Genomic DNA, 26,893 nt, shown 5'->3' with positions numbered 1-26,893 from the left:
TCTCACGAGGCCGAATTACTAGAGCAGTGCTTTGTGTGCGAGCTGCAGGGGACAATACCGACTAGGGCATGCTATCTATTTCCATCTTTCCTTATTTCTACGCTCAGCTGTGCAATGCCCAACCTTCTATTCTTACTCCTTTAACTTTTTCGTCTTCTCCTCTCTCTCTCCCGCTCTCTCTCTCTTTCGCTGAAATCGACCCGCCGCGGACTCCGTGATTCGCGATTCGATTGGCGCGAGTACTATATACGTACGCGGTTGCTCGGGCAGTTCATGAACTGACGGAAGCTACCGACTGCGTGGGCCGCCGCCAGGTTGAAAGTGGCGCTCGTGTCGCTTTCGGTCCTCCCCCCTCTCTCTCTCTTTATCTTCTCTCTCTCTCTCATGTGCGCGAAATTGGCTCGGGGTTCCGAAGAGCGCGCTTCGCATTCGGCCCTGCGACGGTTGGCCCGTTCGTGACGCCGAACTTCGGCTCAAGGCCGGACTTCTGGCGATCGAAAGTTTTCCTCTTCTGAAGTTCGCCGGCTGCACTGGCTTGAGTTCAAAGGCTACTATTTCACGTGACTTGCAAAACAGTCCTCGGCAATACGCCTATATCTGGCTTTCAACTTCTTTGACTCGATACGTCCAGTCGCATCGGCAGGAGTTGCAGGGACCGAACTACGCACGCCAGATGTCGGATTCAGTTGTTCAGGGCTGTTTCATCCTTTTGGCGTCACATTTATGCAGCGCTAGTGCAAACTTCGGCAAAGGTGAGTCCAACTAACCAGTTGGTGTTATGTATATCTTCTTCTTTACTGAACTGAGAAGTTCAGTTATCATTGATTTGTTTGCATTTGTTTTGTTCATACGCGAAATCTAGAATAGTAGTAAGACCTGCTGACACCTTATTTTACATGTAGCTAAACATGTAGCGCAGAATAGATAGTAACTCTAAACTATATTTCAAGAAATCCACGGAAACGGAAGCATACGCAGGATCAGGTAATACCTGTATGCGCAAGAAAACTACAGCACACTTGTGCGTCCTTGCAGAATCCAAACCCGATTTCCAGTGAAGCTGTTTCTTTTTGAGCTAGTTACAACAAGAGCTTCATTAACCATGGGACGTATTCTGCGACGATCACTTTCGGTGATAGTCTCGCCTCGGCGATAATATCGCCGTGAGGCGCGCGCTGATTGGCTGGCTGAGCAAAATCGGATCAGCTGATTGGGCTAGTTGAGCGTTACTTCACGCGAAGGGGATAGTATCGCCGAAGTGATCATCGCAGAATACCTCCCCAGGTAATCGATCAAACCACATGCTTTAAAACCTTGCCCATATATCACTAGCCCGTTTGAAACCTTGCCCACTTATAACACTTTCGAGCACTTGTTAAATAATTTTTTTACAAATGCGGTGATTCTTTCGCACACATTTTACCTCGCGACATCATTTCCCATAGCATTCCCCATTTTCAGTAAACTTGATCTCGATGGCATTCATAGTTCTAATAGGGTAGCGGGGTAAGTCCTGCGTTGTTCGTTAAACACACTTGTAAAGCTACGGGCCGCTTGCATAGGTAATTTACTGCTAAGGCAGTAATTGGTGCGCAAACATTGAACTTTGTCTACACATCACCCATAAGCTGCCCCTAAGTTTAAACATATATGGACTCGTTGCCTGGTTTAGTTCACCAAAGACACCTCGTAAACCGACTATAGGAACCTCGAATAGGAACGCATCAATTTAGATAAAGGTTCAGTAATTATTTGCAACGCTTATAATTCGACCAGGAACGTTAAAGTTCCGCAACACATTACACTCAACATGAACCCCATTTCCACCAAATATGAGCTAACGAAGATATGACCAGGATATAAACTAGGATTTGGCAATTTTCATTTAACTCTTAATTTGCAAACACACTTAAAAACTTGCTGCGTATTGCTCCCAACATTTTTTTTACATTTCTTCAAAATAAATATAAATTTCATGAGTTATGTAGTAGTCCTATGTTTGTTTTATTTTATTTATTAGTTATTTCTTATTTATTTATTTTGGGGGGAGGCGGGGGGGGGGGTTAAATAAAACTGGAAAACACGCATATAACGTTTTGGGGCGCTTCTAGTCGCAATAAGAGCTTCGCTCTAACGAAAGAAACAAACAAAAAGAACTGCGACGACCGTTTTAGTTGTAGGAACTAACAGAAAAAATGGAAAAATGCGTCATACTGGCGCTTGCATATACGACGCTTGCAATCACTTATATGCGCTTGTATATCGTGACTTGAAGATACCCGGATTATTCTGAACAGCCACCGCCCTAACACGCGTGAGCTCATGAAAGCTTACTGCGTAAAGCAAAAGTCAAAAGTGTCAGCCAGCCGGTGATACTGCTACTTAAGAACAATGTACTGTTTGCCGATGATGCTCTTTCCTAAAAATTGGGCTGATTGTTTGTTGCATCGCACATATGTTTTGGTTTTGCGCGTGCGTCAATAATTTTCTGCACGGATAGCGGTACAGAAACTTATTTGCGAAATTGCTCCTCGTCCACTCAAGGCCAATCCATCCATGTCTCTTCTGTGCTGGCTTTATATATATATATATATATATATATATATATATATATATATATATATATATAAAGTTCGCTGTTGCAGTGTGAAATCCCCGAAGGAAAGAAAACTTCTGCACAATTAACAACTCTAAAATATGGACCCCGAATTGTCGAGGAACACGTGCATATGTGTAACCGTGTGTCGTGACGTGTGTAGATTTCCTTCGCCTTTTAATTAAAAATCGATTGATACTGAATGCAGAACCTGGGTACCCGCCACTACAGGCTTCGACGTGCTTTCATCACGCATAACAAGAACTGTAGCTTTAACGAGCAGATACGAAGTTCCTGGTTTATGTACTGAATCAACCATTAACTCCGCTGTTCCGGATTTGCAGCGTGGTTTGATGCACGGCAGCGCGAACGACCAGTTTTACGCCTTGTTCCCTACCATGTGACCAGAGTCTTCACCTCGAAAAAAGAAAGAAAACGGGGACAAATTGCTTTATCATTGAGCTCAATTAGTATGTTTGGGTATATATATTTAAAAATGAATGCTTGGCGTGTGTTGTACACTTTTAGTTAACGACACTTATTGATTTTCAGTGCCTTCAGACACACACGATCGCGTGCAGTAATGCAGTTTTCGATGCGTTCGCTTTTATTAATTTGCTTTATCTCGCTGGCCCTGAAAAAAAAAAAAAGGTAAAGGTTCAGGCCCCTTTACCTTTCCAAACTTGCTTACCATATTGAATGCGGATCAGTAATTCCCTGTGCAGAAGTCAGGGTTGTCGACTCGCCATAACGTGTGCTTGTGACGGGGGTTTCTCGAAAAGAAGGAAAAGTGACAAATAAACATCCGCGTCTATTCCAAAAGTAAGTAGAAGTGCAACAAAAGCATGGTCTGTTTTTCTGAATGTTATGACAGTTCAACATGTTTGGGTTGGCTGGTTGGTTAAGGCGAAGTTAGCCTGGTTAATTAGAGGTTATCCTATAGAGCGAGGTTAGCCTGGCCGTCTGGACCGGCAATCGCTCCGCCTGTGCTTACGCATTACTACCGACATTTAAGTTCCGTGTCGCGTGGATAGGCTAGCAACAAGCACGATAGCTCCTTACGCGCTGTCCTCGGTCCTTCAGTGAACTTTATCTGCAATAAAAAAAGGACCCTTGATTTAAAGTTCTCATGCAAAGGTATCCTTCTTTCTGGAGTTTTACGTGCCAAAACCAGTTCTGATTATGAGGCACGCCGTAGTGAAGGGCTCCGGATTAATTTTGACCACCTGGGCTTCTTTAACCTGCACTGCACCGCAAGCACACGGGCGTTTTTGCATCTCGCCTCCATCGAAATGCGACCGCCGCGGCCGGGATTTGACTCCGCGACCTCGTGCTCAGCAGCGCAACGCCTTAGCAAACTGAGCCACCGCGGCGGGTGCAAATGTCTCCTATCGGCACTGAAGCGCTGGAAGGACCAAACAACGTGTTCCGCACCACCAATTTCTTTGCGTTCTGTGCATAACATTCGAACTGCCTTGAGACACCATTTGGGAGTTAGCAATGGGCCTAATGACTGCTCGCTGATCACTGGGCAAGAAGCAGTGTTTCGTCTACAGTTCAGGCAGTTTGGCGCTGAAATCACAGCGATCGATCTGGGTTATGCAACCGTGCCTTGTGCGCATCTTTGTCACATTTCATTGAATCAGAAGCAGTTATTTGCACCCTATATATATAATGCTGCGAAACAGTTATTTCAGTGACCAAGAGCAAGCCTGTCATGGCTGAAGGGACGAAGAGGACGTCATTATAACCTGGCACGGGCTGTTCGTTCTGGGCAGAGCTACATGCATATGAGCTTGTAAATATACCTGTATATAGTCCTTCGCGTGCATTTTTATACGTAACATATTTGGCGGCCGGTTGAGGTCCCTGTCCTTGCCACGGAGTTCCGCAGCGGACGCTCACTCGAGGTTTTCACCATGGCCAACCTCGTCAACCTCTACAACGACCACCCTACCTGTATACTACAACGACAGATTGCCGGTTGTTCACGAGCTGTTCGGCTGTTCAAAGGCACGGGCTGTTCGTTCTGGGCAGAGCTACATGCATATGCGCTTGTAAATATACCCGTATACAGTCATTCCCGCGCATCTGTATACTTATATATATACAGGGTGTCCCAACTATCATGCACCAAGATTTAAACATATGTAAATTGCACGTAGCTGAACAGAACCAAGATAATGTTGTTTGCCGTCGCTTGGAGATACTCAGATTATTTTTTTTGCATTCCACCTAATTACGCAATTATAGTCCTAATTAATAAACCAACTTCGCAAATATTATAATTAGATTTAAAGTGTCAATGAGAAAATTGCAGAGCAATATAAAAAAAGAAAAGCTCCCGATACAGCTTTCTGCTGCTTAATACGTGCTACATAAAAGTGTTTTTCCGACCGTGAAAGAAGCCCGCGAATACACGCAAAATTGCAGTGCAACTGGCCGCTTGAGGTACTTTGCATGTGTTCGCGGCCTTCTTTCACGGTCGGAAAAACACTTTTATGTAGCAAGTATTCAGCAGCAGAAAGCGGAGCCTCCGATCTGAAATTTTCTCTTAAAGGGAAGAAAAATTGGCAGTTTTGCCTGAGAGCGAACGGTGGCGTGATGGGGAGCTCCGCCAGGGGAGCTGCAGGCGTTACACTTCAATGGATGCACGGCATGAGACCGAATGAAGGCCGTCGGCGTTTGTCAGTGCCGAAAGAGTGGATTAAATATTTATCTTGACGTTTAATGTCCGTTCCGCTCAGACTATATAGCGTACGCACCACAGCGTGATATGCACACATTTGCTCAGCACGAACGGTAATGTTCGCCCGGTAGTATAAGCGTCAGCATATACAGACGTCCTGCTCTTGCGCCGTTGATTGGTTCAATAGGTTTGCGACTACAGCCGTGCGACTGAGAAATCGAGCAGTGAGCGACTGACCCAAAACAGTCGCTTTTGACCAAAGCGACCGTTTGTGCTGTTTGTGATTATCTTGGTCGTGCTACCTCTGCGAGTCACCGGTATGAATGAGTCCTTGCCTTCCACGCGTGGGCCGCGCATGCGCTGTCGATAGCAGGGCAGCACGACAGCGCTGCCTCTAGTGTCCATGTTATTACTATCGCAGTGCAATTCGTAACGTTCCGCGTAGATCAAACCCACGAACGACGTCCAACACACTTGACGAATCAGGACTTGTTGCTGGGCTAGTTGGTTCATCTTATTCCGTAGTGTTTAGACGCAACCAAGGACGGAAAAAAGTCAGGACAGGAAAGAGCGTCACTTGCAACTAATTTATTGAAAGCAGACAAGAGTCAAATTTATAGGAGAAGATGGCCTTGTGCGCACGTACATTTGCGCACATAACTCAAAGTTTGCATCGTTACCCAATCATATGGTGCAGAAACTGGCGTTCAGTGGTGCGTAAAGCCACAGACGTATCGCTGACGACGCTAAAGACGGGGACGAAACAGCTACAACAACCTGGGCGCCACCTACCAGCTGATCTTTATTCGCAGGTGCACACACGATTTATATGCGCATCCTGCTTTCCTGGTGAACGTAATCGCCGTGACACAAAATAACAACAGTAATTGAAGGCTGGCACGCGTTTCAACTCGAACCGAGAGAGCCATCCAAGAACATCAATTATTTTTCTTCAAGAGACGAGGAAGCCTTGCTGACGCACTGTCACCTTTACGTTTGATATGCTGGGTCTCCATAACTTCACTTTCCGTTTTGTCTCCTCCTCACCCGAATAACTGTCTTACAAAAAGAAAAAAAATTGAAAAGAGCCACATTCATTACAGTGCGTTGCCATTAAACTGCCGTATCCATTCTTCACGTTTATTTTGGGCTGCCGTGGGCGAAATAGAAAAGCTGTCCTATCAAAATGCTGCCGGCACTGACGGTAATCGAACCCGCGACAACGTACGGAGCAAGAGAAAGTTGTAGCCACTGATGCATCCACGATGCTTCCCGGTATTTTACTTCGAGCGCACAGCGACTTTACAGCCTGAAATGTCTGCTCGCATTGGAAGTGGGAACAAATAAGTTATGTTTGAAGAGCTACGGGTATTTCGTTGGTGCATTCTTATCGCTCGTTATCTCCGCATCAGTATACGATTTGATTCACAGACGCACTTTTTGGATCTGAACGCCAATCCAACAAATTGGCTCATAAGATGTGCTGCGAAAATAACCAAAAGGACATACGCACTTTTGAGTACGGTGAAGCGCGAAAGACGCGACAAAGTGAGGCCAGACAGACGGCTCCAGAAGTCGTAAAAGCGTGATTCAGCTAAGACTCGCAACTTGCTGTCCATTTCCTGCTCATAGACTCCGAGCGCAAAATACACTTTGTCCCATCTTTCGCGTTTCACCGTACTCAAATATGCATCACCAACTGCCTCAAAATTCCACTCTTCTGAAAAACATATGCGCTGTTGGTACCTATAGGTGGCGCGAAGCTTCCAATGTTTTATGGTGTGGTGCACACAATGACCACATACACGGAGACACATATGCTCAATGGCTCAGGAAGGAGGTAACCCAAATATTAAATATTAACGAAGATCAAAGAGGCTGTTGAAATTAAGACGTATTACATTAAGATGGATGTGGGCTTTAAATATGCGCATAAGCCGGTATTACATACACAAGCTATTCAGTCTTCATTTGTTGTTTTAGTATACAGAACAGAAGTGCTGTCACTGGCACCACATTGTAGGTCGAAATTCCGTACTATATAGGCAGTAGCAGGAAACACGAAGACGACACGCAAAAACCGGAAGATGAGGCACCGAAAGTTCCGCTTTGAAAAACGCGATTGAATGAAGACTTACAACTTTACTCCCCACTTACACAGCGATCCAGCACATCGAGAGAATCGATGCCACCCGTAAGTCGTTAAATAAAAGCGTGGTTCAGCTAAGGTTCGTAACTTGCTGTCCATTTCTTGCTCGTACGTAGGCTCCGAGCGCAAGAAAAAAAAAATACAATATCGGTGTGCCAAAATAGTCCAGTAATTAGGAGTTACATTAACAGGTGCAGGGATCTGAGCATTAGCCAAGCGTATGCGGCACACTCGTATAGCAGTTCTTTGTCCACAGTTTACCCTGAAGTAGCTTATCGATCTCCTGGTAACCATGGTGCGTAATTGCTTTTCTTTTCTCGAGTTCGGTTTCAACTGCGTAGAACGAAGAAAATCTGTACGAACGCAAGGTCAACGGCCAGAGAAGCGTAGCATACTAAGTTTGGTAATCTTAATCAGTCACATCTTTTCAAAAAAACATGAGCAGGCTCATTATGCTAATGCCATCGCAGACCTGTACTGCTTCCTGTGCGGCGAGATTCGGCCTAAGCTCTTCACTTGGCCCTCAACTAATCACTGCGGGTCCTGTGCAACGACACAAGAAGCGTCGCTCGACGTTGAAACATAATTAGTCACTGCAGCGCTATTCTGCCGAGTGCCTAATTGCCTTGGGGACAAAAAGATAAAGTTGGCGGAGAAATCCTGCTTAGCCTGTCGTAAAATAGCACTTTCGAGTTTCTTCTTGTTGTTTTTTTCCGAGGAAGCAGCAGTGTCGGCCTCATTTCGTTATGTCCAGAGGCGCACAAAAGTACGCGGACAGCGCGAAGAGGAACAAGACTAATTTTATTTCTTCATTCAAGAAATTTATCCAGGCTCGAACCAAATGCTAGAAACAACAGTGGACTTTGCTTTGTAATTAAGTGCAATCAACTTATAAAGGTGTTACTATTGTAACCATTGGATGTGACCATTAACTGCTATAAGAGATAGCTAAAATCTCTTGCTGTACCTGGACTCACCTGAAACCTTCCACACACACACACACAAAAACAAAACAAAAAATTTCTGCAATCTCGTAAGGGAGACAACGCGTTGGCGCTGTTTTGATACGATTCAGATAGAAACAGCTTCCTTGTTACAATGGCTCATTCAAGTGAGTATGTGTGTGTATCAATATATCATCACTGAAGAAGCCGCCTAGTAAACACCTAACTGAGAAATAGTTCGGCCAAGAGCTGTAAGAAATTGTGGGGTAGGCGTTAAGCTCTAGAATTCACACCCACATACTCTGAGATCAGAAATCTGTGTCTCATACTGTCGCTTAACGTGCGAACATTGGCTGTCCTTCGAGCTTCAATAAATCGTTCGCCAACATACATCACGCGTTCAGAATATTAGAAAAATCTTACCCGAAGTCTTGAGCCCACATTGACATCGTTCGCTTAGCGAAATTTTGTCGTGTCATTTCAGTTAAGATCCTCTTTGCCCGTCAAACAATTATTCCAAAACCAAACTTTTATTGTTGCTATTCGGTACTCGCATCTCCGAATACAATTTATTTCTGCGAGCTGTTAATGCGAAAGCATGCAGATGTTGCTAAATACACTTGTCGTTATAAGCGATGCATCTTTATATGTGATTCTCCTATGGCCTGCACTGTTGCGTACAAGTGCAGCCTCCAAATTGAGGTTCACAAGCTTCTGTTAGGTGCTTTTCTAAGCTCAGAGGCTCTTTCTCGCAGCATAAAAAGAAAAGTTACTGCTCTATACTTAACCTCACTGTGTAGTAGTTCCTGGGCTACGCCGAGACCTCATTTTCTGTTTCCTGGGCATACACAAAAGCGTTCTGGAGTTTCGGTATACTGAAGTAAAAAATAAATAAAAGAAAGTGTGATCTAGGTCATATTTTGCCTCCTTGTGCTGCTACTGCTAGGGATCGGGGAGAGGTAAGCGAATGTACGCTCTCCGCGTTCTGGTGAACTTTTCCTCGAGCTAATGAGAGATTTGTAAAGCCACTATTCCATTCCAAAAAACTCCCTAACATGTGAATATTGCGGTGTTGCATGCAGTTATAAAACATGTCACTTTGGTTGTTGCTGTTGTAGTAGTCATTGTTGCTTCACTGTGTTTCGTGGCAGCCCATTTCTAAACAAGGAATACGCCGTTCCAGAAGCAAGAGCAAGTGCAAAGTGCGCTGCGTATTACGTTTAGCACGCCGTGACCTGTTTGATAATAACAAACTACAAGGCGAAACAGGACATAAAGCCGTAAATAGCAAATAAATAAAGCTACGAAAGCCAGGAACGTGACGGCAACTTCTTGCGCCTGAACAAAAGCTTTAAATCACCGCGAAGGCATTTCCTCGGTCATACAGTTTCTTCGCAGAATTAAGCAAATACTGCAGTCAGGCAAATGTGACTCCAGTAATGTAGTGGAAAAGGTGACATTGCAAAAAACGACATGGCACATTTCCCGGCATCCCGCGTTAACTTGTTATTTTTGTTAAGGTATTGCACCCTGTCGCAATTTAAAAAAGGAGTAAATTTTTGCAAACGGGTAAAAGAAAGTCACACACTAGTTCGTTGCGTGTATTTTTTTCCCTCCTTTACTTTATACACACGTACTCAGCTTCAATGGGTGTATACCGTGTGCTTGTTTATGCACTGCACATACATTCTTGTTATCCTTTTGTTTATTACTTTTCTCCTGTAACTACAGAAGGTTGAGTCGGGCTAAGTTATCGCGAGCAAACTGTTTGTTATCCTTTATGCATTACGTTTAACGTCTTCTTTCTCTAATGGCGTTGTGGGGTGAAAGTATATTGTGGCGCTAGTGGCCTCGTCACCCGTAGTGGTGTCGTAGTGCCTTTGGCCTTGCGCTGCCAAGCACGAAGTCGAGAGATCAAATCCTGGCCGCGGTAGCCGCATTTCGATGGGGGCCAAATGCAAGAACGCGCGTGAACAGTGCATTGGGTGCACGTTAAGGAACCGCAGTTAGTCAGAATTAATCCGCAGTCCCTCACCATGGCGTGCCTCATGATCAGACCGTGGGTTAGGCACGTAATAGCCCAGAATTCAATTACTTGCTTATTGGCCTGATGAGGCGACCGTTGATGTCGCCTTTCTTCTCCTACAACATGACAACCGTGTAGTGCCATCCAAACAAATAAATATATAAAATGGAGGAAAAGTCACAGTCTCTCCGGCGAACACCGGATCGCTGCTCTATTTCTTGTATTTCTTCTTTTTTCTTTTTCTTGACACGCTGTACACAGCGGCTCACTCTTAAAACGAAAACATGCGTCTGCACAGCGCGTGCTATTTTTTTCCTATTGTAAGTGTACACTCGCCGAGCCTTGCAGCAGACAGCTGTGGCTTGGTTGCATTTGCAGCTTTCTTTGCAAACCAGTGCGGTTCATTGACGAGTTTCAGCCGGCACTTGCTGTTAGAGAGCCAGCAAAAGCTGGCTCTCTGACATTGCACTGCTCCCTTTAACCGTGGATCGTACTATATAACACCGTCATGTTGCATGCGACACCCATGTCTATGCTCGGTGAAGCTACCCCCAATGTCAATTTAAACGATTCTCACGTGTCGTCGACAGAAGACATCGCAACTGAAGGCGACGAAGGGAACACTTAGGTTTTTAAACGAAACGGGCTTGGACAAGCGGTTGTGACAGTGATATCACGTACCACGCAAGAGTGACGGACTGCGACTGACGAAGAGTGTGCTGTGCTCTCTCTCTCTCTTCTCCCCATCTTTCATCCCCCTCATCCCGCTCTCATGTGTAGGGTAGCAAACCGGTTGTGCTGAACTGGTTAACCTCTCTGCCTTTCCTTCTCTACTCTTTCCTTCCTTCCTTGCTTCCCTTCAGCCATCCCTCCACGCTCATCGCTTTATATTGCTATCGCATTTATGTGGTATACACAGGGCGTCATGAATGTTGCTCTTGATAAAATTATCATCAATTGATACGAGTATGACAGACGCTGTGGCCGCAATGAACAAACCTGTATGGCATGCCGCGGTAGCTATGGTGGTTCGCTGCTGAAGCACGAGGGCGCGGTTTCGATCCCGTGTATGGGATCGAGCAAATTATTTATATGCCGTTAAACGCGCAGATATGTATAAGTTAAATGATATAATACATGCCCATTAACAGATCCAGAACCTCCCCTGAGAAATGCCTACACGTCTTGACACCTGACTTAGTCTTGGTATTATATAGCACGCACAAGCAATGTATGCGCTTATAAAATTGCGCGTGCATTGAGAGTCCTGCCATCTGTCTCTATCTGGTTGAGTGAATATCCTTTGCCCCCTCGCCTACGGTGGACATTACCCTAGATCCGCCCCTGGTTCAAGCCTAGCCGTGGCTAAACTAAGGCCATATTCACATACACAAAGTTCGATTTCATAGACACGAACCATTCTGTCTACGGAAAAGCTCTTCTACACCACATAAGACATTTTGCCTAACACTCTTGTAGAACACATTCCTGTATGTTCGGTTGCACGCGTAGCTTTCACAATGTTCCGATACAATTAAGACAAGGCACTTCGATACAGAACTGCGTGAGCATGCACAGCTTAGCGTGACGCTTTCGTTGTTGTAGGCGTCTCCCATTTCTCTGCTGTCGTCGACCACGATGCATGCCTTGCGAAAGAAGCGAAGTGTTTCCGCAAGCGCTCCGATGCCGTGAGTAATGGTAATGTAGCGTGCGTCCCTGGAAATGCGGACACGGGCAGCTCCTGACATATGTTCGAGAAGTTTTGTCGTGGTATGCTGGCATTTTCTTTTGTCACTGGTGCATTCGATCGTCTGCCAAGCTGTAAAACAGCGATGGTTCTCATTTTTGTTTAAGTAATTTGGCAATTAACTTTTACGTGATTTCAATACTTTCGCTCACAGAATACAAGGTATGAAAGAGAAATGGTATAAAAAATTGACTAGGTATGAGGAGGTGACGGAAGGCTGACAGCGCATGTTTATAGGAAAATATGGGAAATCTGTAAACGGTATGTATGCGCAGAGACATGCATCGCCTTTCAGTTTGAATGGTTTGTACGATTTCGATATAACTGCCACATTTCCTCTATATTATGGAAGAAAGCGACTAGTATAACTACCAACACCGATAATTATTCATTAAGCTATAGCCTGCCGGCTAATATTAGGTATTAAAGTTACTAATGCGTGCTGGAGTAGTTGGAAGTCGGTTCCCATGGAAGTGGGCGACCTTGCACAAGACAAGTAAAGGAATCGTGCACAATATGGGAACGCCAGTAGTGTTGTCACTGTGACGTTTTTGTTGCTGTTGCTGCTGGTACTGCTTCTTCTTCTCCTTCTTCATTTTATTGTTTTTATTCTCTCTTTTTCAACTGTTTCCGCTTTTCACTCTTTCCCTTCATCTTCTTTTCTTCTTTTTTTTTGTCTATTTTTCTCATTCGGTTGCTCTTTCTCTTCTATCTCTCCTTATCCTTAGTTTCCCTATTTTTCCTTCGGTTGTTTCTTCTTCCTTTGCTTCTTCTTCTTTTTGTTTGTTTATTCTATTGAATGTAGAAAAAATATAGATATCTAGAAAAAAAATCAAGCTAAAAGAAAATGGCAATATGCTCCAGACCCATGAACGCAGCATTTCGTTTACTGAGCTGATATCTCGCACAAAAGACCACGAAAAGGACATGGACTTAGAAGAAGGCATTTGTTCAACCGTGTCCACCTCACTGTCTTTTGTCCGAAATATCAGTCTAGGAAACGGAATGATGCCGTGCCAACTAGCCCCATTTTAAGACTTATTTAACACGAACACAAGTCTCAAAAACACAGGTAGTGCCGCCACTACGAATCGCGAATGTCGTCGTCGTCTTCGCTTTTGTGATTGTTGTTGCCGCGACCGCCGACGGTGCTTGTACCCGCAGTTACACTATTTGTGTCCTTGTGACTTGTGTTTGTGTAGCGCTTATCAAGACTTTCTTTATTGTTTATCATTTCCTTTTTAGTCTTGTCTGAAGAATGTATTTAGGATTTCGGGGTTTCAGGCTCTAAAGAGACCTACCTTACCATTTTATTGGATTCTAATCTAAAAGAAAAGACATGCACACGCGGAAAAAAGGAATCGCAAATGTCATACATTCATACTCGGAACGATTACAAAACAAACAGTGCCTTCTGAATGGCTCGTTTCGGGAAAGAGCGCCACGCGTACACACGTGAGCTCGGAAGAGCACAGAGAAGTTGGATATTACCATAATATGCAAGGAACGGCGCCGCGAAACCTGAAGCACGTGCCACACCTTGCGAAGTGCGAACGCCCGGAAGGATGGAAATTAAGATCCGAGATGCAGATACGCATCCGCGTGAGCAAACGCTGACGCGGAAGGCCGGGAAATTGAGTGCTTCGCAGCAACTAGCATACACTTCTCGGTGCGTAAACGAATAACGTTCAAAAAATGCAGCAATGCAGTGAGGGCGGCTACAGTTGGTTGGTTTATTGGACATTCTCAGTCTCCTGCTTCCAGAGAGCAGGTGGCAGGAATCTTGATTTAAAATTAAATTACGAGGCTTGTAACGTCCCTAAAGCTGGATTCACCCGTCGGAGCAAATTCTGCGAACAAGCATGACGTTGCTGACACGCAGCAAATTGCGCCGCCAGCAACTTACCTGCGTCACACTTGTTGTACGGCGGGATAGGACGACACTGAGCCACGTACGAGTAATGTTGCGCGGAGTTTGGTCCATCGTGCGCATCCAGCTTAAACGGAACTGTCGGTAATGAGGGACGTTGTGGTGGGGTGGCTCCGGATGAAGTCGCTCTTCAACGAACGCATCTGACGCCAATTTGGGTAACTAGGCATGTGCCACAAGGAATGTGCCGCTCACCAATGACGATCGTAGGCATAGGCATAGGCATCTGAAAGAGCATAGGCATCGCGCGGTGGTCGCAATGCTTACGCATTCATCCAGATAGGGATAACCAAGCGCCCCTTCAATATTTACAATCGCTTTATTTGAACGATATCAAGCCAGCAGACAATGAAGCCAGACACAGCATAGTATATAGACACAGTTTTTATTGAACTGTACAGTTCTTTACATATTAAGATAAACTTTGTGGTGAACACAATGTTCTCAATGAAGGAAAAGCCCCCAAGTACAGGGATAAGAAGAAAATTCGACATTACACCTCATGGAAGCCGAACCCACAACTGCATTCGGCTCGCTATTTCAAACGGGCATCGTTATTTAACACGAGCAAACTTTCGGATAAAGAAACTGCCAATGAATCTTGAAATAAGGCTAGTACGCTAGTAAAAATGTGAGCAGATCGCGATAGACATATGTTCTTTTTATTGCGATAGCAATTATATGGACACTTCAACCGGATTTCTGCCGTCGGCGTCGCCGTCGCCGTCGCCGTGAGGTTCCGTATAGATAAAATCTTCGCCGTGCGCCGTATGCCCGAGCGGAAGCGTGCGGGGACGCGCGCTATCACAGAGAGCGAACGCACTCAATCTCCCACGCGCAAGCAAGGAAGCAGGAAGCCAGCGCCGGAGGGAGCGGGGAGGGGGGGGGGCGCACTTATACTCTGCCAACAACCGCGCTCGTCGCTCGCCCGCACCGTCTCTTATCTCCACACGGCTCTGACCTTTGTATGCACTGTGCATTCGCCGCTCAGTTTCCGTTGAAGCGATAGACCGCACGTACCTTCGCCCGCTGCGGCGTATGCGCTTGCTGCCAGCGTTTTGACAGTCGTTGTCTGCAGTCATTCAGTGTGATCTATTCATGTTTGTTTGTGCGCGCTCACAACACGCTTGTTCATTCAGTAAGTAATAGTCGGGCCACATTTTCCAACGCACGCTACACATGCAGTGTTGCCCGTGCAGGGCTACAGGTGTGTCCCTTCGCACGCGCTGCCCACGGGAAGCGCTTCTCATCAACACCACCGTTTCACACGCGCCGTCTCGTGGTCATCGAGTCTCTCTTCATGTCGGTCTACTTGCGCCGCAGCACACCTGCTTACTAAATCAGCTCATGTTTACTACAGTTCATATTGCTACCAAAGCCGCTCACCTTACTTCGTATGACATTGCTGTGTTGCTATCGCATTCATTGCTTCGCCCTTAGGGCGAAACTGTGACATTTTTTTTGTTGTGATAGCAATTATATGGACGCTCCAGACAAATTTTAACCGTAGGCGTCGCCATCACTGTGATGTTTCATATATATTTATGCATATGTATGCTATACGTTTATCTATGCCGTATGTGCCCCAGGTATACGCTACAGTAAAACCACTGGTGGCGCTCCTAACTCTTTTCTTATCTTCATTGCCTTCTTCTTTTCGTTATCTTCATTAAGCATCAAATATTGGTACGTATAGTGGTCATACTTACCAGGGGACAACAATATGGCACAATGACTTCGCATAATCGTGCAGTGAAAGAAATTATCTAATGATAAACCGGAACACATACAAAACAACAACGAAGTTACTACGCGACATGTAATTTATCGGCAATTTCAAGAGTATTTATAGTCCTACTTTGGAGAAGCACAGGTTGTACCGCCGAGCACTCATGTTTTTGGATAAATATTCAAATATGTGTCAATAAATTTCTATAGCTATCTGTCTGCGAGAAAGTACGCCATGAAGTAGAACACAAATGTTAATACCCCAATGTATTGAACGAAACCACAGTTTATCTAATTTTTGCATTAAACTGTGAAGCACACGCAGCATAATCGACCACGGCACTTGCTGACCATTTATGCTAGCAAATTGGTAGTGTAAATTTAGTAACGCAAGAAGTGTTGTGCTTTAATATTTCCTAAACACGCCAAGCGCCTTGCCATGCGCTTTACATTGCTCATCGATTCGAGCGTGTCGATGCTAAGTACTCATCGTCATTTCGCATGTGTGTGTTTATTCACTCAATTTATGTAATTTATGCATATTCATTTGAAAATCAAATCTGGAAAAGCCGTTGGTAAAGGTTGTGAAGACCACCATTGTGGTGGATAAGCATATACATTCCGTGAGATTGCGCGTTTCAATGGATGAAAGTAAACAAAGTTTTGCGTATGGCCGTTAGTTGTAAAGCATTGAATTAACCGATTCGCTAAAGCTTCCCTTCACTTCACATACTTTCCAACATGTGCCCTGGCTCTGCAAATTTTTGTTTTATTGCGATAGCAATTATATGGACACTCAAAAGCAGATTTCTGCCGTCGGCGTCGCCGTCGCCGTTGCCGTCGCCGTCGCCGTGAGGTTCCGTATGACGTCAATGGAGATGAAATCGTCGCCGCGCGCCGCCGAACGCTGTATGTGCGAGTGAAAGGGCGCGAGGGACGCGCTCTTTCATGGGGAGTGAACGCACGGCGGAGAACAAACGCGCGTTCTGCGCCGTGCTTCCTCAAGGGCTGCAGAAGTAGGCGTCTCTTTCCTCCTTTACAATCACCATATATGTAGAGCAAACGCGCCTTCTTCTCACGCACGAAAGGTCGCGGGGGGGGGGGGGGGGGGGGGAGGGAAGGGAGGCGACGTTTAGCTGCGGCACCAAGTGCCTATTTATATCAGAGGCTCCGGCAACAGTCACCAACGCCGCAGGCATTTTGAGCGAACGCGGGCAAAACGCCGACGGCGTCGACAACAGTTCTGCGCGTTGCCGGGTCTGCTGCATGTCCAAGTTTATACAGCTGATAAAGCTAATATCATTACTCCGTATAGCTCTCTCCAAATTTGCTATCGCAATTGATGCTTCGCCTTTCAGGTGAAACTGCGACAACTTTTTTCATTTGTAAATTTCTCAAGGCTACGGCAGTGGCACTGCCGACTAATTGCCGTGGTTAAAAACGATCGATTTTATAGATGTATGACCATGATGATGATGATAAAATGTATTTATTGAAGGATGGCTCGAAGGCCTATTATGTACATAAAATTAATTTTTCAGTGCTATTCACAACCCTTTCTGAAGTACGACAATTCTACAGAGTCAGCTGTTAATATTTCCCTCAAAGCCGTGCAAGTCCTTATGGCCAGGCTAACCAGAAGCGCTAAATGTATAAGAGCACCTATGGTTTGCGATAGTTTCTCATCCTTTTTCTGGAAGCGAAAACTGTCATTGAGTACGCAATAAAAAAAAAAACGAAAATCACGTTCATTTTTTCACTCCACGAGAAAGCTCAGTCAGCAAGTTTATTAGCAAATTTATTAGCAAGTGAAATGTAAAAACAAATCCTCGCTATGTCATTATTTCACTGCTCGAATTGCCCACAGAAATTATCCAATTAAATTGCATACATACATCGTGCTAATGGTCGGCAGTTAGGCTGCTTCTATTTGTTAACTCCGCTGATTTCGAGCTCATTTTACGCTGCTAATTAATTACGCAGATGCTAATTAATTAAGCCGAATTTGTCGGCTCGAATTGCAACTCATTTAGTCCAATCGACTTGCAATTAAATGATCATGGCAATGGTCATCTGGAAGGCTGTTTCCACATTCACTGCTGGTAAGCTAACCACACATTCTCATTTGTTTTTAATTACAAATAATTTTTTTCTCTCCTCATGACTGCACTGATTTAATGCTCATATAAACTTCTGTTCTTGGGTTGATCGCTTACATTTTTTTGTATTTTTTTGCACAATTTCTTGCCATTCGATCAAAGCAGGTTTGTCTGCGAACTACTCCTGGCCTCTGAAGAGTAGTGATAAACGTGACCATGTCGTTTGCAAACACAGTTGGGCTATTAACTCAACCTACTGCTAAATGAATCATTACCATGGAATTACGGCGTTCATTTTTTTAGCTTTTTTATTATGTTTTCCTTTTTATATAGGAATAGTGCTTTTGACTATCTCAACTGCGGCTTTCGGCAAGACTACATTTTGGTGACGTACGGCAGCTAATACAGTACGGCCAACGACAATAGCAACAAAACGATTCGGCGGCATAGAAGCCGCTATAGTAAACAGAAATCCCCGGCCCAGATACTGAGGCCCTAATGATTTGCAATGAGGTCATCCTAGAAGAAAAAAGAAATAGTCACCACGAAGAGTTTCCGCAACCGGACATTTGAATCATGTAGACGTCTATGTGTAATTGCCTTTCTATACAGACACGGTACCCGTATTGTGCGGCTATTTCTTTAACGCTCGATGCCGGGTCGGTTCGAATTTGAATGAAGGATGCGCTTGCAATAAAACGGTATGGAATCACCCTTTCTTATAGTGTTCCGTGCAGTGTCAACAAACTTTACATCATATACTTTGTATACTTACGACTGTCCTGTGTGCATAATACGTTACACTTTTAAAGGCAACTACAAATTACCATTTCGGATCTGCTAATCTTCAATACTTTTTTCACACGAAAGCCTGAGCGCAAATTTTTCGCCATTAGAGCTCCACCTAACGCGTCACATCAAGCGCATTTTCTTTTCTCCTGTGAAATTTAGGATGCTTTCACATTTCTTTGGTTTGAATACTTATGAGATGTTCCCTTTAGCACTGGAGAGTACTGTACGCTTTCAAATGTTTGTTTTCCAGCCCATCTTTCCAGAACAAAAAAAAAAAAAACCGTTGGCGTTCATTCTACATATAATCTTGATGCGGTAGGGCGAGGTAAATATCGCTTATATTGTGAAATTCCTCACAAATTACGATGTCTTCCCCGCAATTTGACGCATAAAATTTACTACCATATATTTACAGGCTGATCGAGGACCTTAATCGAGAAAGTGCAGGGGTGGGGTTGAACATTAATATGCAGAAGACAAAGGAAATGTTTAATAGCCTGGCAAGGGAACAAGAATTCATGATCGCCAGTCAGCCTCTAGAGTCTGTAGAGGAGTACGTTTATCTAGGTCAATTGCTCACAGGGGACCCTTATCATGAGAAGGAAATTTACACAAGAATAAAATTGGGCCGGAGTGCATACGGTAGGCATTGCCAAATCCTGACTGGGAGCTTACCACTGTCGTCGAAACGAAAAGTGTACAATCATTGCATTCTACGGGTGCTAAAATATGGGGCAGAAACTTGGAGGTTAACAAAGAAGCTCGAGAACAAGTTAAGGACCACGCTAAGAGTGACGTTGAGAGACAGGAAGAGAGAGGTGTCGATCAAAGAGCAAACGGGGATAACCGATATTCTAGTTGACATTAAGAGAAAAAAAATGGAGCTGGGCAGGCCATGTAATGCGTAGGATGGATAACCGGTGGACCATTAGAATTACGGAATGATTACCACAGGAAGAGAAGCGCAGTCGAGGACGGCAGAAGACTAGGTGGGGTGATGAAGTTAGGAAATTTGCAGGCGCATATTGGAATCAGCGCAAGACGATGATTACGATGATCATGATGATGGTTAACAACGTGTTATCCTTTTTTATCCGCATAACATTTTCAGGTAGATTTCTGGGAGAGGCGGAAACAGGTCACTTCTAAAACAGTGGTTTCTATGATGGGCTTCCGGCTCCCGAAACACTTCGGCTGCGCGCAGCTAGCAAAAGCATAGCCTTAGAGATCCGTTTCTCTTGTCCAGAAAGACCCGTCACTAGAACGTGGATATGTGCGCCACCTATTAACTATATGAGAAATTGAAAGAACTGTATGGCTAGTTCAAAAGGTTAACTAAATACCCCTTTTTAATTATTCATTTTGGAGCACGTCGTAATTGCGAAATTGAAGCCGAGCAGTCTAAGTTGGCTGGATATGCCTTTATGTACTCCCTCCTGCTTAAGCCCTCTTTCGGGCCTGCAGTATTCCGTAAATAAAATAAAAAATAAGTTAACGTTTCACCATTTCCACAGAGTCCTTATCGTGAAATACTAAAAAATTAGTAGTGAATTTTTGTCCTCCACTATATACGTACACATTGCGAATTGTCGGGCAAGTAATGCTCTCCTTTTCAGATAATCAGCCTCAACAGGACGAATTGCGCTTTATGCTCCATGCAATTATTTGAGAATTGTATTCGAAGTAAAATGCGCACGCACGCGTGCACGCACACACAATGTTATGTGGCTGCACTGCTGTGTCAATCAATAGCGCATGATAAAAAAAAACACACACACTCGAAATCGATTAATCGGTAAGAGAATAAGTACATACCGCTATTTAAGTAGCCGAATTTCATTACTGTTGACCCTATGATGTTCGAAATGCAATGGCCGCAAATGGCACCACTTTTACAACCTCACGAATGTATGCACCGACCATTAAAAAACATGCACACCCCAAATGGCGTTTGTTTATGTTTCTTTGTTGCTTTTCGTCGACGAAGAGTCGCATGGCATACGAAGATTGAGCCTTGACAGCATGCGACGTCGTTCTCCTGAGAAGAAGACACTGTTCTTTGCTGGAGCATCTCAGGCAGTTTTGCGACCCGCCATCTTTCTTTGAATTAATATATTTTATGGAAATGCCTTCGGGTGGCGTAAAATAAACAAGACTACGCTGTTTTGATTGTGGAGACGACAGAAGCGAGCGAGAGAGAGAGAGATATAAACAGAGGAATAAGTCAAATAAGCTGCGTTAGAAACACTGCATTAACGGGCAGATTACCGTCGTTACTTTCTGACAGAAAAAAAAAATCATATCAACACGGGGTCATCTTTACTGGTCACACAATACATGTCCAGCTCTTCTCTGTGTTGTTTTGCTCAGCACAAAGTATATTAGGTATTATAGGAGAAGCTTGGCACTATGTGTATTTGGAGAGAAGGAAAGTTTAAGCGAAATGAACGACTTCTGCGCGCTTGACGAGTGAGCGCTGTGCTTGTTTATGGTCAGATTAACAGCAAGGGGTTAATAACCGAAACACGTCCCCAGACAATGGTGACGAAGTAATTAGGCAGAGAAACGTAGGAGCTCAACTGTTCTTGCGCATACATCTTTTTCTTCTTTTGTACTTAGGGTGAATAACACGTATTGTGTATTCCACGCCTTAATTAGGGTTTGCAGGGCGTGCGCTGCAACTCAGCTTGCAACATATGGTGAAGGAAAGTTGAAAGGGTGTTGACATTTTCCTCACAGCTGGCGTCTGACGAGAATGTTTCCGGGAAAGCACCACGATGCAGAAACACGCATTCTGCTTCACATCGTCAAAGGCACAAAACGAACAAGATCGCGTTGCACGCCATCAATCGAACTTGTGCCCACCTTGTTCCTTCGTAAAAAAATAATAAAGACGAGTGTGTGTCTTCAAAGGTCGTACCTTAAATTACTACAACAGATGTCAATGGTAATTAGCATGTACTATCACAGTCACCATCGGACAGGCACCATCGGACGAAAGACGAGCCGAAAGACGAGCCGAAAGACGAAAGACAGACTAAGATGCCTCTCTGAATACGGGGGTAACTGTCTATTTGGTGAACTTGTGCCAAGAAAAACAAGTAATACTCAAAGCACTGCGACAGCGGCGGGAACAGTCGTCGGTCGTTGAAATATAATGTACGGCTGAAGTGTGTCGGGGCTACTTGTACATACATGATTCATCGTTCATCCCAGCTTGACCACTGATGCTCACATACGTTCCAGAACACCACTGTTCGATTCACCCACGCAGTCTGTTTAGACAAGATTATTTCACTGTAGAATCAGACCCGCCGCGGTGGCTTAGCGGCTATGGTGTTGCGCTGCTAAGCACGAGGTCGCGGGTTCGATTCGCCAGCGCATTTCGATGCGGGCGAAATGTTGAAACGCCCGTGTGCAGTGCATTCGGGGCACGTTAAAGACCCCTGGTGGTCAAAAGTAATCCGGAGTCCCCCGATACGGCGTGCTTCATAATCAGATCGTGGTTATAGCACGTAAAATTTCAGTATTCAATTCACTGTAGAATCGGCGCCAACATTTGGGGAAGTTCTGACACGTGAAGGTGCGTCCAGTGATATATAATATTGTGGTAGTTGTTAACTGGTGAAAAATGGTCACCTGAAAAAGATGAGCAATGTAACGCGCGTCAATGTGTGTTCTTCAAAAATAACATTTTATTCCGAAGTCAATGCTTGTGTCCGTATCGTTTTTAAAAGGCGAAAGCCTTAGGTATATATGTTGGCGGTGCCCTTGGCGTGCCCTTGATAGTGACCTTGGCGAACCTGCGCCGTGACGAAATATGATCGGACTGACGTCACATTTCTCAGGGGGGTTTCTGTAAATAAAGTAAACAAGTGGCTTTGAAAATAAAATTCCGTACGTTTCGGTCTGGGTGGGAATCAAACCCGGGCCTCTGGGGTACGAGACGAGCATGCTTCCCTGAAGCTGCTTTATGGTTCTGGCGTACTAAAGGTGTGCCTAGTGCGTGCATGATTGCACACGTCACGTCGCAGCCATCTCACTGACTAAAGGTGTGGCCAAGTGCGTGCACTAACATGCTGCGCTTTAGGTAGTGCGGTAAGTGTTCAAATGTGGCGTTCAGGAGGACTGCCTTATAAGGCGTCCTTCTGGTGGATAGTGCCCCACGCGTACTTCACATTGCGGCTCGTTCTGTCTTGCAAGAAATCTAGCCCCGATTGTATAACTTAATGGATTGTCAAAGGTGCAGCAGGCTTTCGGCATCTTGTGTCACAAGAGCATAACACCTGCCGAACTTTGTCTCCTTTCGTCCGCTTGTGTGCTCTGTACTGGTGTTACTATATATGCTGAAATCAGTAATATTTTGTGCCCCCCCCCCTCCCTACATAATTTTAATTGCAGGTTGCTGCACCGTGTTCGGCTGTGAACAGCTAAGTAGCAGAAATTCTTCACACCACCGTTCACAATTCTGCGTTCGTTAAAAAAAAAAAATTGACGTTTTTAGGAAATGGGGACACATAGTGATTGTCGCGAACCTTTACAATTCCTATTTAAATAAATAAATAAATAAATAAATAAATAAATAAATAAATAAATAAATAAATAAATAAATAAATAAATAAATAAATAAATAAATATTTTGTCTGTGACCACATGCGTGCTAACAAGATGCATCTGGCTAATCAAGTTTCATTAACTTTATCATGAACCAACGAGAGAGCGAGAAAAAGCAAAGAAAGGACAGGTAGGGAGGTCAACTAGACCAGCATCCGGTTCGCTACCCTACATTGGGAGTAAGGGCAAGGGGAATGAAAAGACTAAATGAGAGGAAAAGGAGCACCTGTGCGTACGCAGTTGGACGCACACCCGGACTAAAATCGGTCTCGGAGGTCGGTGTTCTTCAAAAATTGCAGTAGTGCACAATTAGCTTTCTGCGCCGTCAACAGAAGTGGAGGTCCAAGACGCTTGCTTTCAGAAAATGATGTAGTGTACAGTCGGCTTAGTGCCGTCTGCAAGGACATGCGCTCGACCTCGTATTGAGGGCAAGTGCAGAACAGGTGTTCTATAGTTTTCTACAGACCCATAGGTGTCACACGTTGCTGTATCGCTCATTCCAAGACGCACAGAATACGCGTTCATAAATGCCGCGCCAAGACTTAGGCACTAGAGCAGTGTGATCTCCACGCGGGAGAGGCTACTTTACACTTGAAGCCGTAACAAAGGGTTCAGGGTACAGTCAACCACAAAATTTTACGAACCCTGGGATCTCAGAAAACACTGAATTCCCGTGCAGCCTGCAGCAGTAGCCAGTAAAACTGTATACGACAATGTTGTTAGCATATTCTAGGCGAGGCCCGAAATCCAAATACCTGGCGGCATTGTGAGGCGGTGGATATATTCAGCTTTTTCTCAGATTTCATGGTCCGTAATATTTTGTGGTTGACTGTACGTAGGATGTGAGAACTCCAGCAAGCTTGTGTCGTTGTGCGAGCAAGCAAACGAAGTTATCTCCCAGTGTCCGTCCTCGCCAGTGGAATTGAACTGGCTTGTCTTCGTGGGCATACTGGGTGGCAATACCCACGCCTCTTGATACAATGCCGCGCCCACCACGGCAATCTCAACAGTGTCGCTGCGTTTCAACTCCCGCAACTGAGAAAAAAAAAGTATGAACAATGACACCGGGCTTTACGAAGTTACTTCATTTCCGCTTCGGCATACAGTGGGCGTGTTCGCGGAAAAGTGTGCACGCGATCGACGAAACCGAGTAAGTTGGCACGCAATGGTCCCGCCTCAAAATGCGAAATCACGACTGTTCGCGTGTACGGCTCGCTTACATTAAACGCAGTACGCTACCACGTATCCGGGTCCTCTGTTGGGGACCACGTGTCGCGTGCGCACCGGTACTCCATCGGTACTTGCCGGCTGCAGTGAGGTCTATCGTTCCTCTCTTCTAGATTATCTACAGCGCCGGCGATTTCGTTTTGCGAAAGCACGAAGTGGCGTTCGGAGTTTCTCTGTGACTAGAAGAGTTTCGGTTTGTTTGGTATATTTAGGGAATAAAAGTTTGGTAATATAACTTCTCATTAGGTTTTATTTTTTGACTGTAGATGAATGAGTTCATGTTACACAACTAAAATATGCCCTCTGAGCTAAAATACAAGTGTACGGTAGGTGTGTTATAGTGGGGAATCGGAGCAGCTATCTGAGCTGAAATACGTGTGTACGGTAGGTGTGTTATAGTGGGGAATCGGAGCAGCTATTTATGCTTAGCTTGTTGTCCATAGGGCAAACAACCATCACGAAACGGCCCACGTTTTTCATCAATGCTTATGCCCGTGTTCTAAAACGCCCATGAGAAGCTTCTCAGCTGGTATAGCATAAAATAGTTAGTTTTGTGATCCATAGAGGACACGACAATCAGCATACTACCTACGTGTTTCGCCCTTGTGGTCCTTCGCAGCTGTCTAGAGACGTGGGAGCAGTGCGCTTCTCTAAGCCTTACGCCGGGGCACGGAGCTCCGTATGCCTCCCATTGGCCGGGTCGCATTGGGTCATAATTACTTCAGGCCTATAGTCAGCGCCTATTTCTACCCTGGCGGTGAATGACGGACGCTTCCGATACCCTTGGCGCCATCTACTGGAGAATGGTGGAAAGATATAGTTGCTTCTGAGGTGCGCTACCAGGTGGACAGGGATCCGCTAATTCGTGGTCGTAGTCATGTGCCTGGCGCAGCTTCCACTTCCTCACGATTCTGCCTGATGACAAGCGGAGCCGGGACAGGCGCCACGTGGCCGGCAAGGTTCTTTATCAGCGTGCGTCCTCGTATGATAACGCAATAACTCACCCCGCGACAAGAAAAAAGAAAGAAAGAAAGAACCGCGTGCTATTGCGTGGTGTCGTCGCGTCATCGGAAAGGAGGATCTGCGCAATGTACATAGCTATAATCGTGATTGGCGACGCCCGGTCCAGCTCGCAGCGCATGCTCAGAAGTATTCGTTACAGCTTCACCCGGTAGGCGGCGCCAATGTTCTTCGAAGCGTGCTTTTGACAGTCGTGACGGGGGCTGCGCATATTTAAAAACTACGCTTTGAAACACGGGGCTCATCGCGAGCTTGTCAGCTAGTATAATGACAAAACCTCAGGTTCTTTTACCACAGTGATAGGGTACGAAGCTTACGGCCGTCTGTTTTGCTTGCAGACGACGTCTCGAAAGTACAGCTAAGCCTGAACATCATGGAAGGCGAGCAGACGTCACTTCCTTGCCCCATCGACATGTCGTCACGTGAACCTCTGTCCGCCGTCTGGTTCCATGTCAGCGCAGTGGCGTCTCGCAATTCAAATGCGCCGAACGGCACGATGAAAGAACCGAAGAAAGTGTACGCGCTGGAAGCGCCTGTCTCATCGCAAAGGGTGCTGGCAGGAAGCGTCACCCTTGTCGATGGCAGCCACTGGAAGCAGCCCCGGTGGAAACACCGGGCGTTCTTTTCACTGCTCAGCGAGCCACCGGCGCTGCGACTCAACCGTCTGGAGCGGGCCGACACCGGAAGTTACGTGTGCAATGTCACGTACCGCGACGACAACGCCAGCGTTATTACCGTCACCGAGGCCCAATTCACACTGTTCGTCGCCGGTGAGTGGCCATTTTTTTTTCTTCCCTAGAATATGAAATCCTTATGTTTCTGTTGTTGTTTAGCGGTTGTTGCTTTCTTAAAGAGGAGTCTTTCCAGCTGTTATTTTCTAGAAGAACTATGAATTGGGTTAGTTGGTGTGCATTCATTTTTCTTGCGTGTCACTTCATGTCTGCTTCATATCCAGCGTTCGTTTCGTCCCTGTTGCGTCCTACAGTACTAAGCGCAAGAAAAATGAATGTTAGTTTCTATATGTCGACTTGATGTGGATGTGGGAAAACAGGTTGAAACAATAAGGTGACAAACGAGAGAACAAAGTTTAATGTAAAACTTCCGCAGGCAAAATAAGTTTTCGATGCCTACTAATCGTTTTGAAGATTTTCACCCAACGAAACATAACAGGAGCAACGAGTGAATAATTGTTTATGCTCTAATTCATTTTTGTTAGGGAAGCCCTAAAAACGACGAGATGCAGAACTTTCTTGAATAATTGCTGCGTCATAACAAGTTTATGTTTCCAGATTAGCTTACATAAGAATATAAACAGAAGCCAAAGGTAGACTG

The 26,893-nt window shown here is 45.1% G+C and overlaps 1 protein-coding gene across 1 annotated transcript in view; it reads left to right on the top strand.

Annotated features, from left to right (window-relative positions):
• The first annotated feature begins 542 nt into the window (after positions 1 to 542).
• Positions 543 to 26,893, top strand: part of LOC119466659 (uncharacterized) — a 54,268-nt gene continuing 27,917 nt past the window's right edge. Inside the window, exons 1-2 of the mRNA XM_049657481.1 lie at positions 543 to 752; positions 25,900 to 26,331. Coding sequence (XP_049513438.1) covers positions 674 to 752; positions 25,900 to 26,331 — 511 coding nt within the window. The 5' untranslated portion in view covers positions 543 to 673. The remainder of the gene's footprint in view (positions 753 to 25,899; positions 26,332 to 26,893) is intronic.

Source organism: Dermacentor silvarum, chromosome 10 (assembly GCF_013339745.2).
Source record: "Dermacentor silvarum isolate Dsil-2018 chromosome 10, BIME_Dsil_1.4, whole genome shotgun sequence".
NCBI lineage: Eukaryota > Metazoa > Arthropoda > Arachnida > Ixodida > Ixodidae > Dermacentor > Dermacentor silvarum.
Note: the sequence above shows the minus strand (reverse complement) of the source record. Positions and strands in the feature narration are given on the sequence as shown.